Raw genomic sequence first — 19278 nt, 5'->3', positions numbered from 1 at the left:
GGTGCATTCTGTAGGCTGCTGAATCAGTAAAATTCCACGCAACACTGGTTGGTACGCATGGACATCTGTACTGGAGCAGTGCAGTCTGGGAATGCTCAGGAGTCCCCCCTGGGGTGCGGGGATTATTAAGTGCAAATTCCTAACTGCACCCCAGAGATTGAGTCTGGGGCAAGGCTGCACACTCCGAATCCGCCCCTCTCTGCCCTCACCCCATTCTAGCCCTTCTTTTCTTTTTTTAATCATAGATTACCCAGTACTCTGAGTTTCAGCCTTTATTTAATGATGACGGTTATCCATGTGGGATCTATGTGATGTACAAGCCATCAGACACGCGACAGCGATTTTGCTAATAGATGACCAGCACACAGAAAATGAGACGGACCAAAATTCCTGGTTTGATTTCTGGAAAAAATGACAGTAGTCCATCATGTGTGATACGAGACTTGATAAATCACACAGTTAGTAACTTCTGTGCCTGCCTGAAAGTGGGCAGGCTACTTTTATTAGTAACTGTAGTTTGGTCTTTGCTCCTAACTTTACTAAAATTAGAGGGAATAGTACTTCCAAAGTTACCCCAACATAAGGATGTGGTATTTTGCAGGCTCAAAGGAAATATCAATCTTTAACGCCTTTGACCAACACAGAGTAAAAACTCCATTTTATAGATTAAAAAAAAAAAAGAGGCCTCAAAGCAGCTAAAGACCTTGTAAACATCAGCTAGCCAGATACTGGGTCCCACTTTCAGAACCCAAAACATTAACTTACAACTACACCATTTGTTTTGACAGCTTTTGATTTTCTTTGGGTCACTAACATCCACTAGCACACACTAAAAGCCGGGTAAGTGACCTTGATAAATCCATGTGGACCTTGAACTTTATCCGTCTCTTGAACCAGCCGAACTTTATCCATCTCTTAAACTCCAAAATCCTACTAAATGCCTCCATCACTTAATCTAAACCCTTGTTGTAACACCTGTCTTTTTTTGTTTTGCTCCACAGCGTGCTTTATCCATTCTGTTGAACAGAGTAAGCTCTTGGAGAATAAACAGCATGATGTAGCCCTCTTTCTTTAGACTACATTTAGCCCTGTATCTTACTTGTCCTCAATATTCGTTTATTGATAGTGATAGTAGTTTGCTAGGATTACACTGTAAACAACTAAAACATAATCTAGTCAAAAGTACGTTCTTAATGTTTATGTAATCTTAGTATATAATTCTCCACAACTCGATTTATTTTTAGAAGATAAATACTGAGTCTGCAGGCTGTGATTTATATTGGTGATTTCCTCCCCAGAAGGGGTTGGGGCACAGGGCGGGGGTGGGGGGGAGGGCATGGAATTTGGCGTGTTCAGACGGACTCCACTGATCCTGAAAGACCAGCTGCTCTGTACCGAGTGCTTTTGCATCGGCCGGCCCAGTCGCTCCAGTCTTTTCTTATCATTTATTTCGCTCATGTGTGCTGGGTAGGAGAATTTGGAACATATTCCTACGCTATGCCCATGCTGTTGGCCATATGTAGTCTGACCTTTTACTGTACCACATCTGCTTATGTCTTGAGTTGAGGAAAGCCCCACAATTGAACTCAAGAGGCCCCACTAAGAAATACATCATCTTAGGAATTTTGGAATATACTGTGCTCTCACTTAACAGCACAGAAAAGAAGCAAAAACTCCCAAGAAAAGACAAAATTTAAGAAAATACTCTGGTTGGGGAGAGAAGGGCTCTACTTCGACTGCCGGGCATCAGTGTGGAAGTGGGCCGTGGGCTCTGGGCCATGGGCTGTAACTCAGCCTCAGTGCAGTGCCCCAGCGGCCGCAGGACAAGGGCAGCGGGGTGCAGGATCTTCTGTAGGAGGAAATCGCCCAACCTGTTTGAGAACATTCCCTTCCCCGGTGGTTACGGTTAAGGCTGCAGAACTTACAGGGATGAGCTAAGTTTTGTGGAATTTTGGTTTAACAGAAACTACTCATTCCTTCAAGAAGCTAGATAAATGAAGAGATTGAGTCTGCTAATATTGTGCTGTTATTTCTACCTCCTCTCCTAAAGCTCATCCCTAATAAACTGCTGTTCACTTTTGTCCTTAAGAATTTGTAGCTTTTAGTAGAGGAAAGAACTTGGCCATGAGTTGCGTCGGTGGCCTGGCCTGGAATAAAGTGAATGCTGTCTGACACCTCTTCCCCTGTCCCTGTGGTAGCGTGTTATGCCTGGCAACACAAATCTACCCAGGGAGCAAAAGCTGAGCCTCCCTGCATGCTTAGTGGGACCTTCTTTGGTAGGCTGCGTAATGGAGAGCCAGGCCTCGTATTCCCGGGTCCCACGTCTGCGGGCTCAGTCAACCTCAGTACATCTCGTTCCTGTCGCTACTCCCTAAACAATATACCAAGACAACTGTTTACATAGCACTTACTTTATGTTATTTTCCCATTTTATTTGAATTCTAATTTTCATTACAGTAAAGTTGTTTACCATGTATTTAAAAAAAAAAAAAAAACCTGTAGCATCTGTAGTTGGTTTTTCTTCTTTAATTTATCTAGATCTTTTTTTCTTTCCTAGTCTTGGCAGACAATATTGTCTTTAACAAACCAACTTTTGGCCTTGCTTATTCTGTTTTTTATTTCATTGATTTATGCTCTTACTAAAATATTTTAATATTTTTATTTTCCTTGGATTTATTCTTTGAGTTGAAGATTAGCTCATTGATGTTTTTAGCCTTTTTTCTGTATAAACATTTAACTTAACAAAATTTCTTCAAGGGCTGGGGTGATGATATATTGAGGTTTTCCCAGGTCCCTTACAGTCTATGTATGTCTTGTCTAGAAGTAATTGTTCCTTATTTTATTTTTAAGGATTTTTTTTTTTATTTGAAAGAGAGAGGCAGAGACAGAGAAAGAGAGGTCCTCCATCTGCTGGTTCACTCCCCAGTGGCCGCAAGGGCCAGAGCTGAGCTGTTTTGAAGACAGGAGCCAGGGGCTTCTTCCAGGTCTTCCACATGGGTGCAAGGATTTGGGCCATCCTCTGCTGCTTTCTCAGATCATTAGCAGAGACTGGATCAGAAGTGGAGCATCTGGGAATCGAATCAGTGCCCATGTGGGATGCCGGCACTGCAGGCGATGGCTTTACACACTGTGCCACAGCGCTGGCCCCTAGAAGTAATTTCTCATAGCTTCCCCTTTCATGCTCTGAGATTTCCCGATAGATAGAAACAGTGTTGGCCAGTGGCTCTGGAAGGAATTGGACAGATTGACAACCTGGAGTTGAATCCCAACCCCAGACTTCTGCAAGTCTTGGTTTATTCCCCCTGAAAATTGGAGAATAGTAGCTATTCACCCCATAGAATTATTAGATGGATTAGGTCACATTGGGATGGAGAAGTTAGTGAGTGAATGTTAGATTCCATAACAAGTCTGCTTTTTAAAAATCGCTTTTATTCTCTGTGTACTGCACTAAAGGAGTTTTTCTAGAATGATCCAGGCACCACAAACTCAGAAACTTCAATTGCTGGGGCGGATATTTAATGTACCAGTGAAGAGACTCGGGACACCCACATACATACTGCAGTGCCTGGGTTCAGGTCCTGGCTCCACTTCCAATTCCACCTTCCTGCGGACGGCACCCTGGGTTCCTGCCATCCGTATGGGAGACTCAGACTGAGTTCTGGGCTGCTGGCTTTGGCCTGGCCCCAACCCAGATGTTGTAAGCATTTGGGAAATGAACCAGTAGCTGGGAAGAACCCTGAATCCATCCAGTTCTGTTTCTCTCTCTCTGCCTTGCAAATGAAATGAAAATAAATAAATAAAAACTCACTTAGAGAAAAGAAACTTCCATTGCTCCCTTGTTTAATGTTAAGTTTTTAAATGTATAACTCCCTTTATCCTCACTCCATCCATCTTCAGGCCTGTTGATGCTGTATATGTACGACTAATATTTTCTCCACCTGTGATCCTGGGACTGTCACATTCATATCGCTGTCCTTCCCACAGATTGGTTCTTGAGAAATCAGACAAATATCTAGGCCTAGAGAGGACATAAAATTTTCCAAAAGCTTTGAAATCCATGCGTAAGAGGAACCTTCAAAAAGATCATGGAATATGCATGTTAGGACAGACTATGCAAAGATTTCCAAAAAGATCTGCACCCAAATAAACTTATCCTTTCATTCCATTTTCCACGAGCTTTTGGAGGTGCCCACTTATTTTGTTCCTCATGTTTTATCACAGTTTAGATGAGCTAATTTGAGCCTCAGCAGTGTTGACAGGCCTCTTGGAGTCCTGGGAATGGCGTCAGTTTTTTGGTTTGCTTTTAGAGACAGCGTCTGGTTCTTTGATTATGTGACAAGAAGATAGACATAAATGTGAAACTGGAAATCAGCATTCTCCTTCTGGACAGAAGGGTGGCTATTGGGAAGGCGGCTGGTGGCGCTCATTCTTTTTTTTTTTTTTTATGTATGGCTTGTGTGTGTGTGTGATTGGCCCCCGGTTCCTGGGGATCTACCTGGGGATTTGCGTGGCTTCCAGTCTTAGCTTGGGTTGCAGGGAGAAGGCGCGGCAGTTGAAGGGAAGGTATCCTGAGAACTCAGCAGCGTGGGGGCCCTGTCACGGGCATTCCCTTACATCATCGAAGGACCGTCTTCCGGTTGCCCTGGTTTTACCAGTGAGGAAAGTAAGGCACAGAGCAGTTACATAACTCACTCAAGGTCACACAGCAGTAGGTGGGTAAGACTGAATTTCAGCCCAGAATGTTCTGACTTCACAGCCAGAGCCTCTCACCTGGCTGTGTACCTCTGTCCATCTCCTCTTACTTAGCCTTCGCAGAAGTGCTACGTGTGTGGAGTTGGTTCCTTGGCAGATTCTGTGTTTCCTCTCTCTGACCTTTGAACCGGCACTATTTCACCTGGCACCCTCTGACCTTTGAACTGGCACTATTTCACCTGCCACCCGTAGCCACTGTGTAACCTGCCTCGGGTTTTTCCTTTTTTTTTTTTTTTTTTGTAAGCATTGTGTTTACTTCTGCGCGTTGGCAGCAGAAACCAAAAAGGAAGTGCAGGGAAAGCATCTAACGGTTTTCATAATGTAAACCAAATGTTGGTAGCGTGGGTGAGCTCTTGGGAGGAGAGGCGCTAAATAAATCTGACAAATAAATAAATAACGCGTTCTTTAAATAAACCGGCACTGAGAAAGCCTCACCCTGTAACCTATTGAATTGGTAGTTGATCTTTGCACACCATATGTGAGCTGTACGCATGAGCCCCAGTGGGATCTCGCGTGGGTCCAGAGGGAAGCGCGGAACAAGAAAGCAAGGAGAGAGTCTTTTTGGAACTGGGCTGCTCCTCCCCTGAAAATGACCGAGTGCCTGGGTAAATGCGAGGCATCCCTGCCATAGCCGTATTATGTATACAACACTGTCTCAGGAACTTCCAAAGGGCTGCCGAGAGAGGGATGGGGTTCAGTTGAAGGTCAATGAGTAAACTTCACACAGTGTATCTTGCGGACAAGAACTGAATTACTTTACCGACCTCTGCCAGCAAAAGCCGTTACCAGCAGCAAGCTCTGAGACGATCCTTCTTCAAGTACGTTGGTTTTGTGACCTGCCCCTGAACGCCCTCTGCCCTTCCCACTCTGAGAGAACAAACCAGTCGCGAGCAATCCCAATAGAGAATCCATCTGCGGATCCCGGCCCCTAAGCTTCGTTCATCCTGCCAGCTGCGCTCCGGGGAGGGGCTGGGCTTGCGGGCCGGTGCCCACGTGGAAGTCAGTGCCTTGTCCCGAGGAGGCCATCCCGGGACGCTCCGGAGTTCCATTTGGAAGGTGAGACGATGAGCACGGAGCGGAAGTGGGGCGATGGGGCCAGCCAGCCGCCGGGGCTCTGGTTACAGCGCTGAGCCGCGCGGGCCATCGCACAGCCGTCAGAGGAACTGATTTGTGGAGGTCACCCCTGAAGGTGCCAAGCCGGTGGCCGAGCGGAAAGGGAGGGGAAAATGGGCGGTGGCTGCACCTGTGACTGTTATTCTTCCGTGTAGCCCGAGGTCTGGGCACTCAGTGAAACTACTGCCTTGAGAATATTCCCGCCTTTGCTTTCCGAAAGAATTCCCTAAAGATTGGCAGAATGCTGCTGCCGCCTGTATTCTGACTGTCAAGCCTGAGCCTGAGTCGCAAATTCCCACTGCCTCAGAGACCACTGAAGGGGGTCCTTAAATAACGGCGCCCTTGGAAGTTGAGTTCCTGATCCAGTCCCCGCTGTTGTGCCCTTGGCGCCCCCTGGCAGGCTCTCCACCCACTGACCCTTATGTAGTAGCTGGAGCTTCCTTGTTGAAGACATCGGCCAAGCAAATTATGGTGCTTTTGGAATGTGGGATGAAAGGAGAAGTGTGTGTAAAATTGTTCGCTTGACTTGTTATAAAATGACCCCACAGTGCAGTTTCTAGTAGAACAGTAAAGATTCTCAAAAGACCGTACCATGCCATGCTGTCCCCGAATCCAAACTGTTTGAAGTATTTATTTGAAAGGCAGAGGGATTGTCCAGCCACTGGTTCAGTCCCCAAATGGCTGCAACGGCCAGCACTGGGCCAGGCCGAAGGCAGGATCCAGAAGCTTCATCTATATCTCCCATGTCGGTTCAGGGGCCCAAGAATTTGAGCCATCTTCGACACTGCTTTCCCAGGCATATCAGCAGGGAGCTGGATCGGAAGTGGAGCAGCCAGGACCCAAACCGGTGCCCATGTGGGATGCCAGCATTGCAGGCAGCAGCTTTACCTGCTTTGCCACAGTGCCGGCTCCAAGATGTTAAATCTTGATATACTAGGAATCTGGTAGCCACCTGTTGCCACAGATTGATTAAAATCAAATTCAGGAGCGAGCATTTGGCCTAGCAGCTAAGACACCCGTTGGGACACCCCCATCCCACATCAGAGCTTCTAGGTTTAAATCCCAACTCCACTCCCAATTCCTGATCCCTGCTGATGCATAACCTGGGAGGCAACAGGTGATAACTCAAGTAGTTGAGTCCCTGCCACCCATGTGGGAGACCCAGGTGGAGTTCTGGCTCCCAACTTCAGCCCAGCCCAGCCTTGACCACTGCAGGCATTTGGAGGAGTGAACCAGCATGTGGCAACTCTTTCTGTCTCTGTCTTCTGTCTTCCCCCCTCCCAAATAAATTTTTTAATTCAAATGATTTAATTAAAGCTATTAATAGAACTAAAATTAAAATTACAGAGTGAGATCTTAATGTTATAGGATTGTGCTGATTTTTTTTTTAACTCTAAGTCCTTTGTTTCCCGTGGAGTCCCTGCTCCCGTTTTCTCCCTAAGGATGCATATTCACAAATACTTCTCTGAATACACATAAATGAGTCCCTTACGCCTGTTTCCTTCCTCTCTAACGTTCACGTCCACCCTCCGGAAGCCTGTCCCGATCTGTGAAAGATGACAGCCGTGATAGAAACCGTATGATAGACACAGTTCACCATTCCAGAAGCCCCCGAAGGGTAACACATCCTGGGGTGACGGATAACAAAACGAAGCCAAGGAGCTTCGCCTTTGGTCACTTCCCCAGTAAGCGGTCACTTAGGCATCTCAGAGGTTGCCTTCTGCCACACTGCCCACCTCCTGGGCGAGGGGCAGTTGGCTCAATCTGGATTTATCTGCCAGCTAGCTGGTGTCAGGGCTACTTGATTCATGACAATAACAGAAGACTTTGTCCTGTTATAAGAATAATGCATGGGCCGGCGCCGTGGCTCAACAGGCTAATCCTCCGCCTAGCGGCGCCAGCACACCAGGTTCTAGTCCCGGTCGGGGCACCGGATTCTGTCCCGGTTGCCCCTCTTCCAGGCCAGCTCTCTGCTATGGCCCGGGAAGGCAGTGGAGGATGGCCCAAGTCCTTGGGCCCTGCACCCGCATGGGAAACCAGGATAAGCACCTGGCTCCTGCCTTCGGATCAGTGCGGTGTGCCGGCAGCGGTGGCCATTGGAGGGTGAACCAACGGCAAAGGAAGACCTTTCTCTCTGTCTCTCTCTCTCGCTGTCCACTTTGCCTGTGGGAAAAAAAAAAAGAATAATGCATGTTCTTCAACTGCTGATGAGCAAAAAAGGAAAATCGCCTTAAAATCATAACCACTCCAAAGAGTGTTAGCAAGTGTGAGTCTTCCCACAATTTTATATGACCACCAAAATTCTCTATTTTTGCAAAGCTTTTATATTCTCTCTCCTGTATAGAAAGCTGCCCTAAAATATTTTTAAAAAAAACCTTCCATGCCCTTGTATGTTTGCATTTTACATTGTATCTAACAATTTCTTTCACCTAAATGGCTGTGTCACAATGTACTTAGCCAGTTCTGTTTGCATCCGGACGGTCTCTGTAGCTCTAATTGTCATATTCAAGCACTGTTTATGTGCCAGGCCTAGATTTGTTATCACTGGGGCTGGCGCTGTGGCATTGCAGGTAACACTGCCCCCTGAAGTGCTGGCATCCCATTTGGGCGCTGGTTTGAGTCCCAGCTGCTCCACTTCTGATCCAGCTCCCTGCTAATGCACCTGGGAAAGCAATGGAGGATGATTCAAGTCCCTGCACCTGTGTGGGAGACCTGGAAGAAGCTCCTGGCTCCTGGCTTCAGATCAGCACAGCTCCGGCCCTTGGTGGCCATTTAGGAAGTGAGCTAGTGAATGGAAGATTCTTTGTCTCTCTCTCTTTCTCTCTCTCTCTCTCTCTGCCTCTCATATAACTCTGTCTTTGAAATAAATAAATAAATGTTTAAAAACAAAAAGATTTATCACTATCTCCTCTTCTTCTAAGATAACAGGAAAAATATATTCTTTTACTTTATGATTCTTCAATTTGTCACCATGAGTGTTGCTTGAGTGGTTTTCCTGCTTAGACCCTTGACTCACTGTTTTTCTATTGGAGTGGTCACCTGCTGATTTTTAAAAGCTGTGTCAACAGTGTCAACCTTGCTGTCTATATCAGAGCGCTTCCCTCAGTTGTATCTCCGGTCTTGTTTCCGGGATCTTCTGTTAGAGTTGTTTCTCCCAGTTGGATATTGTGCTTTCAGTTTCATTTCTGGTGCTTTTTGACTTGTAGAAATACGCACAGTGAGCTGTGCCCGTGTTCCTCTCGAGGGCTCCTGCTGCCAGTGCAGTGCTCAGAAAAGCGTTATCCCACTTCTAGATTATGCCCGTTATCGTTTATGTTTACTTTACCATTATGCTTTCACATTTTACCGTGCGATTTTTTACTCGCTACAAAATTTATTTTGGCTTGTATTATTGACCAGCGTCTAAACCTTTTCTCTACTAAGTTGAAATGCTCATCTTAACAAGTAATACATTTTGGAATATACTCAAGAAGATTTTAAAGAAATTAATTAATTTATTTTGAGAGACAGAGAGACAAACAGGGCTCCTATCCACTGGTCTCCCACATGGATGGCAAGAATGCAGCTGCTTCAGCCATCATCAGCTGCCTCCCAGTTAGCAGGCAGCTGGAACTGGGGGTGGAGCCGGGACCTGAACCCAGGCCCTCTAATGTAGGCTGCAGGTGTCTCAATTGGCATCTTAACTGCTCTGCTGAAGTCCCATCCCAGTACTTGATGGTTCCTTTTCCGCTCAGTTCCTTTGATCTTCCCGTCTTTGACTCATGTCTACTGTTTTAATTATTGCAATTTTATAATATGTATCAATATCTAGTATGCCATTATTTGTTTTCAAAGGTCATTAGTCTGAGGCAGGCATTGGCACAGTGGTTAAGATGCTACTTAGGATTCCTGCTTCCAGGTTTGAATCCCTGCTCCACTCCAGATTCCAGCTTCCTGCTATTGCCCATCCTGGGAGGCAGCAGTTGATAGCTGAAGTAGTTGGGTCCCTGACACCCATGTAGGAGGCCTACATGGATTGGCTGCCTCGTTCCTCGATTCAGCCTGACCCACCTTTTTTTTTTTTTTTTGGCTCTACAGGCAGCAGGTTGTTTGTTTGTTTTAAGATTTATTTGTTTATTTCTTTTATTTGAAAGGCAGACTTACAGAGAGGCAGAGAGAAAGAGTGAGAGAGAGGTCCTCCATCTGCTGGTTCACTCCCCAGATGGCCACAATGACTGGAGCTGCACCGATCTGAAGCCAGGAGCCTTCTCAGGGCCTCCCACGTGGGTGCAGGGGCCCAAGCATTTAGGCCATCTTTTACTGCTTTCCCAGGCCATAGCAGAGAGCTGGATGGGAAGTGGAGCAGCCAAGACTCGAACCGGCACTCATGTGGGATGCCGGCACTACAGGCATTACCTGCTACGCCACAGCGCCAGCCCCCTGATCCACCTTTGACCATTGTGGGCATTTGGGAAATGAATCAGTGGAGGAGATCTCTCTCTCCCCCTTTCGAATAAGTAAATAAATATTTAAAAATAAATTATTGGTATTTTAGATAAAGTTTAGTTTTCATTTTGTCTAATTCGTTGGAAAGGTATTTGCTTTTATAGAACAATTTCCAGTGAGTCAACAGCTTCATACTCATATTTTCTCTTCGCTCTTTCTTTTCCTTAAAAAATAAATTTTAAGATTCTATTTTTGGGGCCAGCGCTGTGGCGCAGTGGGTTAACGCCCTGACCTGAAGCACCGGCATCCCATATGGACGCTGGTTTGAGAGCTGGCTGCTCCACTTCCAGTCCAGCTCTCTGCTGTGGCCTGGGAAAGCAGTGGAGGATGGCCCAAGTGCTTGGGCCCCTGCACCTGCGTGGGAGACCTGGAAGAAGCTCCTGGCTCCTGGCTTCGGATTAGCGCAGCTCCAGCCGTTGCAGCCAATTGGGAGGTGAACCATCAGATGGAAGATCTCTCTCTCTCTCTCTCTGTTTCTCTGCCTCTCCTCTCTTTTTGTAACTCTGACTTTCAAATAAATAAATCTTTTTTTAAATAAAGATTTTATTTTTGTGTACCTACACATTTCCTTATTATTTCCAAGAGACTGGCTGCTATGAATGGGATTTCCTTTTTTTTTTTTTTTACTACATTTTCTAACTGACTTCACTTTTACTCTTCAGTCTTTAAAACTTGTTCTATCTGTAGGTGAGAGAATGAATAAACTAGTGAAAAACCGTACATTTGCTAGTTTCAAATATAGTTGGTCTCAGGTATTTAGATATATACGGTAGCCCATCTGTACAGATGGACTATACTTGAAATAAACGTGCATGGAAGACAAGAGGCTGCCGTGTCCTTGTTTTTTTTTGCCACTTCTGCTTCTGGAGACTTGAAATGCATGATTTAATTTTGGAAAATGGGTACCCTGTCCAGAAATAAGCATTAATAAGTTCTTGGCAAATAGTTTCCTTAATTTGAACTTGGAGATCTCAGTGCACAGGTACAGGAGGTATTTACCGTGTCTTCGTTAATGATACATTTCTTTCTTTCGTCTTACAGATTTCAGAGACAACTGTCTGAACCCTGCCACCCCTTCCCTCCGCAGTCAGGCGTTCCCGGAGACAACCGCCCCAGTTACCACCGGCAAATGTCAGAACCTATTGTCCCTGCAGCTCCCCCACCCCCTCAGGGATTCAAACAGGAATACCACGACCCGCTGTATGAGCACGGGGTGCCAGGGATGCCAGGCCCCCCCACGCATGGGTTCCAGTCACCAATGGGAATCAAGCAGGAGCCCCGGGATTACTGCGTTGATTCAGGTTAGCGTGATATCATGCCATTTTGTTTCTTCATTCCTGTGTTCGTTTGTCTGGTTGTTACCGAGTGTCATCTTCGTGTGGAGTGCTTGATACTAGAATATAAGAATTGTAGTCAAGGCCGGCGCCGTGGCTTAACAGGCTAATCCTCCGCCTTGCGGCGCCAGCACACCAGGTTCTTATCCCGGTCGCCCCTCTTCCAGGCCAGCTCTCTGCTGTGGCCCACGAATGCAGTGGAGGATGGCCCAAGTGCTTGGGCCCTGCACCTGCATGGGAGACCAGGAGAAGCACCTGGCTCCTGCCTTCGGATCAGCGCAGCGCTGGCCGTAGCGGCCATTGGAGGGTGAACCAACGGCAAAAAGGAAAACCTTTCTCTCTGTCTCTCTCACTATCCACTCTGCCTGTCAAAAAAAAAAAAAAAAAAAAGAATTGTAGTCAAAGAACTTAAGACCTAGCAAAAGCAGATGCGTTTGTGCATAACTAAATATACACCAAAACAGCAAAGTGTTGCAAAATGCAAGAAGTGCCGTAGGCATTCCAAAGTGGTGCAAAGTACACTTCGGAGTCTCAGTCTGAAGGTTCTGGGGTCCAGTCTGGGGTGGTGCCCTTTTTTTTTTTTTTAAGACTTATTAGCTTTAGGAACTAAACACAAGGAATGTTACTTCTGGATTTAGTTCTGTCTCTAGTTTCGTGGTTTTGCTTCATTTCCTACAACGGAGCCATTAAGTAGAGGCCATGTGTAGGGCAGGATTCTTTCCTTTTTGAAAGAACGGTGTTCTGATGAAAGCACCTGGTGCAGTATTGCAGTACCGTGGGTACTCCAAGGTGCTCCATGAGAATCACTGCTCTGCTTCAGCATGTGCGTCCACCTCGGGAGAGGTCTAACATCGGACGGCACCAACTGTTTGGCTATTGGCTATCTCTTGCCTAGGAACTTAAGACATCTAAGCTGTGTTTGGAGGAGAACCCTCCTTTGTCCCTCCCGTATTCATGCCCTCGTGAGGTATTTTGTAGGCCAGGAATATGCAGTGAGGCCGTTAGGGGAAAGGAGGGTTGGAATTTTACAGCTTGCAACTTAGAAACCGGTTCCTCTTTGTTTCTCCTTCCTCTTTCAGATATGACATAAACTTTTTCACACTTTTTTTTTTTTTTTTTGTAGTTGGTGTTAAAGGAATTTAAGGGTGGTTGTAGGTGTTTGAACTTGAGTGGCTTTTAGCAAATGGGATGGGATATGGCATTGGCTTTTGGCCTTCTCTATGATAATACACAGATTGCTCCATTCAGGCAAAAATTGGTTATGGGAAGGGCTGGGGAAGTAGGCAAAAGGGAGACATCTGTTGCTTTGTGACAAAAAATTAGGTCATGGTAACTTGTAAAACTCTCCACCAGCATTCCTCTTGAAGTCTTTGATGTATTTTTCTTAGGAGTAGGGCATGACCAGCAACATTTTTTCCTTTGGAATTGACTTTTTTTTTTTTTTTTTTATAAATCTCTCCTGAGGGTTTTTTCACCCCACCCTACCCCCTTAAATAAACCAAGATACTCAACAGATGTCACCGTATCTGTCATTCTTCAATCGGGGTGCTGTTCCTGGGCGAGGCTCATTCCCCCCACCCCAGGCACCACTTGCTTCCCTGTCCATCCACTCAGTGGACCCCTTGATAATGTAAGGCACAAAGAAGAGACCACCTGAGAATGGTTTGGCTTTGGCGTTCACACCCCCAGCGTGGTGAAAGCAGGCAGTTCCCCACCCCTGTCAGCTCTTGTCCTGGCTCCATAACCATAGCTCATCTCATCCATTTGACCTGAAAATACCCTTAGCACTTGGAGCACAATTAGATGTGCAAAATCAGCAGTAAAGGGGAGCAAGTTGGGCAAGATGGACGGAAGTCCTGCCCCCCACCCCCACCAGAAAACCCAGCAGTCAGGATAAGCAGGAGGCCAAGCTTGGTCATTCGAAAGCCAGTTTCTTGGGCTACTACATTTGGTGGCGACCAATCTCTGCGTTGAGGGGATTATGAGAATGGGCATCCGTTGTTTTCCTCCCGTGACTTTCGATCAGGTGTGTCTTGCCTTCAGATGGTGAGTTGCAGTGTTTCCTGTGTTACTGGGCTGGTACCATTCCCAAGGAGAAGGCTGAGAAGACATGAACTTGAAGTAGGAGGTTCAGGGGACTTTACTGCAGAGCTGCAGCAAAATGGGTGTGCTGCTTCCAGTGTAGAAACCACTGATGGGAGTTGTGTCCGTCTGTGTTTCCATTTCAGAAGTGCCTAACTGCCAGTCATCCTACATGAGAGGGGGGTATTTCTCCAGCAGCCATGAGGGTAAGGCGCCTCCTTGTTTGTTTGTTTATTTTTTTTTCCTCCAAATAATGTTCAAGCTTAATGTTGTTCAGTTTCCAGGCTATGGTTTGAGAACACAGGCTAAACCTTCCTTAGCACATGCATGGGAGAGCTAATTGATCATAATCTTGAGTTGTTTTGCACACAGGGTATGAGGCACGCTCCTGAGCACTGTGAGAGCTGCCGGCATTTTCAGTAGCTGTGACCCTAACTCTAAAGTTCACTGGACAGAATTGAAGGAAAAATTGAGCCACCTGGTCTTCGCGTTTCCAGACGTGGAGGTTGTACAGCTATCAGCCTAAATGGGAACTTTGTCAGGGATAGTGGTTCAAGGACACCTTAGAAAAGCGTTTTAGACTCCGTTTCTGTGTTTTACTTAGTCTCCCCGTGTAGGTGGGTAGCTCTTCATTACAATTATTATTACATGATAAATGGCAGATAGGAAGGAATGTGAAGTGTTTGTCACTGACCTTGAGAAAGCTGCAGGGGCGGGGGTGAGCGGTCAGGGCGATGAGAATGGGAGAGTTGGGCTGGACAGGTTGATGAAATAGAAAATGAACTTTATGAACTTTTATCTTTTAATTCCATTCTCTGTGAACTTTGTCAAGTCCCTTTTGTTATATACAAAACATTTATAGAGAAGACCACAATGGAAATATTTTCTAATTAGATAAATAAAAAGGTATCTCAAAGGAGGAAGATGAGGACAGATGTAATTTGCCCACAAGCCCGGATTGTCGCATATCCTGACGCTTATTTGCATGTGAGGATGATGGTGTTATGTCAAGGGTATGCTGTCTATCCCAGTTCTTCAGCCCTAGCTCTTTGGTGCCAGCTCAGCAGTGAATCTCTGAGATAATCTCACAGTAACCCGGAGCAGCAGCAGTAGACAGATTGAACCTGTGACTTTGCTTTCATTAGTGCTGACCTACTAATTGAGTGAAAGGAATTTAGAACAAATAAGATGCATTAATATTCTGTAGCATATGGCTTCAAGAAAGTGGTCTGAGTGGAGCTAGTCCCACAGTTTCCCGAAGGAGTTTGCTTTTCAGCTAGTTTTTCTTTAAAATGTAAAGTTCCATAACTTATTTTTACCACAACCAAAAAAAATTTTAGAAAATATCGTAAAAAATATGAAAATTAAATCTTGCTGTCCAGAGATAATCATTACCTTGCTATAGATCTTGCAGTCTTTCCTGTGCATATGTGAATGTGAGGGATCCTCAAAAAGTTTGTGGAATGTACATATTAAGAAAAAACAACATAGATTTCAAATAAACGTTTATACCAAAATAAACATCTTTTAATTCCATTTTCCATGAATGATTTCAAGTCTTCTCATCTAGAACTGTATAGATGGAACAGGACTCATGTTATAGTCTGGTTTTTCTCCTTTTTTTTTTTTTTTTAAATTTTTGACAGGCAGAGTGGACAGTGAGAGAGAGAGAGAGACAGAGAGAAAGGTCTTCCTTTGCCGTTGGTTCACCCTCTAATGGCCGCCGCGGTTGGCGCGCTGCGGCCGGCGCACCGCGCTGTTCCGATGGCAGGAGCCAGGTGCTTCTCCTGGTCTCCCATGGGGTGCAGAGCCCAAACACTTGGGCTAGCCTCCACTGCACTCCCTGGCCACAGCAGAGAGCTGGCCTGGAAGAGGGGCAGCCGGGACAGGATCGGTGCCCCGACCGGGACTAGAACCTGGTGTGCCGGCGCCGCAAGGCGGAGGATTAGCCTGTTGAGCCACGGCGCCGGCCGGTTTTTCTCCTTCTAACAGTCATCACTAACCCATGTGTCTAGCACTGTTGTAAGCTCTTTGCATGCATTAGGTCATTTACTTCACATAGCAGTTCTGTAAGATACTCTTAATACCCCTCTAGTTGAGTGATGAAACGGAGGCTCAGAGAGGTTAAAAGATTTGCCCATGGTCACATGGCTGGGAGGACAGAGTCAGAACTCTGAGCCAAGCCCCGTGGGCTCCAGAGCCTACACGCTTCATCTCCCTCTGTACGCCACAGCCAGTATAATCTCCATAGCATCAAACATTCCTCTGTGTTTTCCTCGTCCATGGCTGGAAAGTACTCACTGCATGGGTATGCATTTCACTGGTCACCTGTTGCTGAAAATGTAGGTGCTCCCAAATTATTCACAGAATAAACCAGACCGAATCTTTGCTAAATCTTTTCACATCCCCTTGATGAATTCTTGAAGCTACATTCCTAAAATTTCTGGGCTAAAAGGATTTGACATTTTCAAGGCATCCACTGCCAGGTTTTTGTGAGAGGGCCTTAGTTTTGTTTGTTTTGAGTGCGTTGTCACAGATTTTTAAAATTTAGGATTCCTTTAAAGAAGTAATTAGATGGGAGTCAAACGGGAGAAGGGGGCCTTTTGTTGGGGGAAGATAATGGAGCTTTCAGCCTGCAAGGAGCATTGCTGAATGGCTCCTGCATGAGTGGATGACAATGGCAGATGAGCCGGTTCATTTGATGGCAGGGAGCCCTGTTAGGGACCACGCTGAAGTCTGAGGGGCGTGAGAGGCGGAGGAAGGTAGGCTTCTGGCTGCAGGACCTGAGCTGGTCGGTGCAGACCTGTTTCTGAACACTGGCACAGGGACGCTTTTTCCTTCTCCCTCCTTAGAACATGTCCCTCGGGAGTCTGTCTGGTTTTCTGTCCAGTACATCTCTCTTTATGACTCTAGAGCAGGCTGATTACCCAGTGTGATTAGCTTCATGTGGAACTTCTTAGAAATGCACCCTGGGGAGACCAGCCCAGGGGTGGGGCCCCCACGGTCTGATTTAACAAGCCTACAGGAGCCTCTAATACACCTTCAAGCTCGAAAGCCACATGATAGTGGCTCTCAACTCGGGCTGCACACGGGATCGCCTGGGAAACTTTTAGAAGTTTTGACGCCCACACTTCGCCCAGGGCCCTGGATGGAAGCCAAAGGTCACCATCTTCCAAGCTCTCCAGGTGATTCCAGTGCGCACCCCAGGTTGAGAAGAGCTGGGCTGCAGTGTTTCAGACCAAGGGTAAAACCAACAGCTGCGAAGTGTTGGCCAGTTTTGATAGGTGATCAAGTCACAAGGGCGGGTTCTCCGAGTGGCCGCTTCCCACTGATTGGTTCAGTGGGAGGCGAGGTAGTGTTTCACTGGACAGCCTGTGACACTGAGTGTCCAGCCCTGGAAAGGCAGGGCTGTCTACTGGCCCGGTGGCCAGGACAGGCCCTGCCGTGTGCGGTTCTCTCCCAGGTTCCCGCGTGTTGCTACAGAAGCCTTCTATGACAGCGGCAGACCAACTAGGAGGGAGAGTGGAAGAGAGAGAGGAAAGCATTTTGCATAATTACAGCACTGAGTGAAGAGCGTGCTCTCAAAGAAGTATTTTTAGTGAGGCACTAGGTTGCTTACTACACGTGGACTGTCTGGTGTCTGTGTGTGCCACACCCCACCCCCTTCCCCGCCCTTGGCCATTGCTTTTCCTGACCCCCACCCCCAAACACGCACACACACACACACACACATTGAAGAAGTGAATTTCAAAGAGCGTGGCATTTTTAATGACTCTGAATTGCCATGACATGGTTTTTCTTAGCCTTCTTAGCAGGCTTGACCACAGATGCCTGTGAAACTGTTAGTGAAACAAGTGTTTCTGATTGGCATCTGTGATTGCTCACATCGCCGTCCTGCCTTAAACGTTCACCTGGAATCCTGGCGTGTGGCTTTGAATCTTTCATTTCCACTTTGCCCCTCCAGCAGGTTCTTCCTTCCTGCCACCTTGTTTGAGGGATGGGTGATTGTTGGCCACAACGGATGGAACTGCTGGTGCAGACCCAGCCAACTTAAATTTTACTTAAACCAGTAGCCCCTTTCAGATGTTTTCGAGGCCCGCTAGATGACTAGAAACCACAAAACAGACCAGAACCGTAGTCCTCATAGGCAGGCCTTTGCCTGATTAGCTTTCAGAACCAAACTGAGGGTATCGTCTAGATTTACGAGTTTTTGTGCCCAGGTTAGTGTGAGTTTTTTATCGGTACCTTAGAAGAAGAAAAGCTCTAAAAATGGCGCGGCATGTCTAGTAAGTGTGTAAACTTTTAAGTAGTTCACTTCTAATGATTTTATAAGACCATGAAAACATCACTGCATTATCAAAATACTTACGGAAAATACAGAGCTTCAAAGCAAAAAGCACGAAGCAAAATGGGTTGTGTCAGTCTTATTCATAATATAAGGCGTACCCATTTGTCAGAAAAGTCAGTTTTCTGGTTCTAAGTTGGAAAATACGTTTATCAGGGGCCACTGAATCTATGACTTAAACGTTAGCATTATATTCTTGAATCTTTCTTTTCAAAATGGAGGCTATAAATCATTCATTCAGGTGTTTTTTAAGCATGTGTTATGTGCAGGGTGCTTTAAGGACACCGAGGTACTCAGGGCATGGTCTCTGTCCTCAAGATTTCATGACAGAAAATACAAGACACAGCTCTCACGTTATCCACTTAATTTCTTAATAGTACTTAATCGCAGTGTGCAGTTGCCATTTTTTAACCCATCATTTATTATACACTGAGGTACCAGGAATTCTTCTTGACACTCTGGTGTAAAGATGGAGAGATAGGGAGCAGGTGTTTGGCGTGGTGGTTGACACCTGTGTCCGACAGCAGAGTACCTGGGTTCGATTCCTGGCTCTGGCTCCCGACTCCAGCTTCCTGCTAATGCAGACCCTGGGAGGCAGGGGTGATGGCTCGAGTAGCTGGGTTCCTGCCTCCCACCTAGGAGCCCTGGATCGCCTTCCCTGTTCCTGGCTTCTGCCTGGTGCAGTGGCAGCAGCTGAGAACATTTGGGGAGTGAACCAGCAGATGGGAATGTATGCTTGCTTGCTCTCTCTCTCTCTCTAAGTAAACAAGTAAAACAATTTTTAAAAAACGTTTAGAGAAACAGATCAGGGAACAGAATAAACATTAACTCATTAAATTCTCATAACAACCTCAAAGGTAGGAATTATTATCTTCCCCAGTTTTCCAGTGAGGAAAGTCGCACAGAGATTAATTTGTTCATAATCACACAGTTGATTGGAGTCCCAGCCAGCTCACCTCTGGACCTGCACACTCTGCCATGTCTTGTTTATTTCTCCTTCAGCTGAGATGTTGTAAGCTCCTTGAGATCCAGGCTCTAGCCTTCCCTCCTTTTAGCGCAGTGCGTGGCATAAATATTTATTGGATTAAATAATACATAAATGCCAATAGAATATACCTCCTCTGATGCAGCTAGGCAACAGAGAAATTGTGCTTGTGGCCGAGACAC

At 46.2% G+C, this 19278-nt stretch overlaps 1 protein-coding gene across 3 annotated transcripts in view; it reads left to right on the top strand.

Annotated features, from left to right (window-relative positions):
• ETV5 (ETS variant transcription factor 5) overlaps positions 1–19278 on the top strand; it is a 67187-nt gene that overhangs the window by 35854 nt on the left and 12055 nt on the right. For all 3 annotated transcript variants that reach the window (XM_062211059.1, XM_062211052.1, XM_062211069.1), the window contains exons 8-9: positions 11392–11651; positions 13913–13972. In XM_062211059.1, coding sequence (XP_062067043.1) covers positions 11392–11651; positions 13913–13972 — 320 coding nt within the window. The remainder of the gene's footprint in view (positions 1–11391; positions 11652–13912; positions 13973–19278) is intronic.

This window comes from Lepus europaeus, chromosome 2, assembly GCF_033115175.1.
Source record: "Lepus europaeus isolate LE1 chromosome 2, mLepTim1.pri, whole genome shotgun sequence".
Lineage (NCBI taxonomy): Eukaryota > Metazoa > Chordata > Mammalia > Lagomorpha > Leporidae > Lepus > Lepus europaeus.
This window is presented reverse-complemented; position numbering and strand designations above follow the sequence as displayed.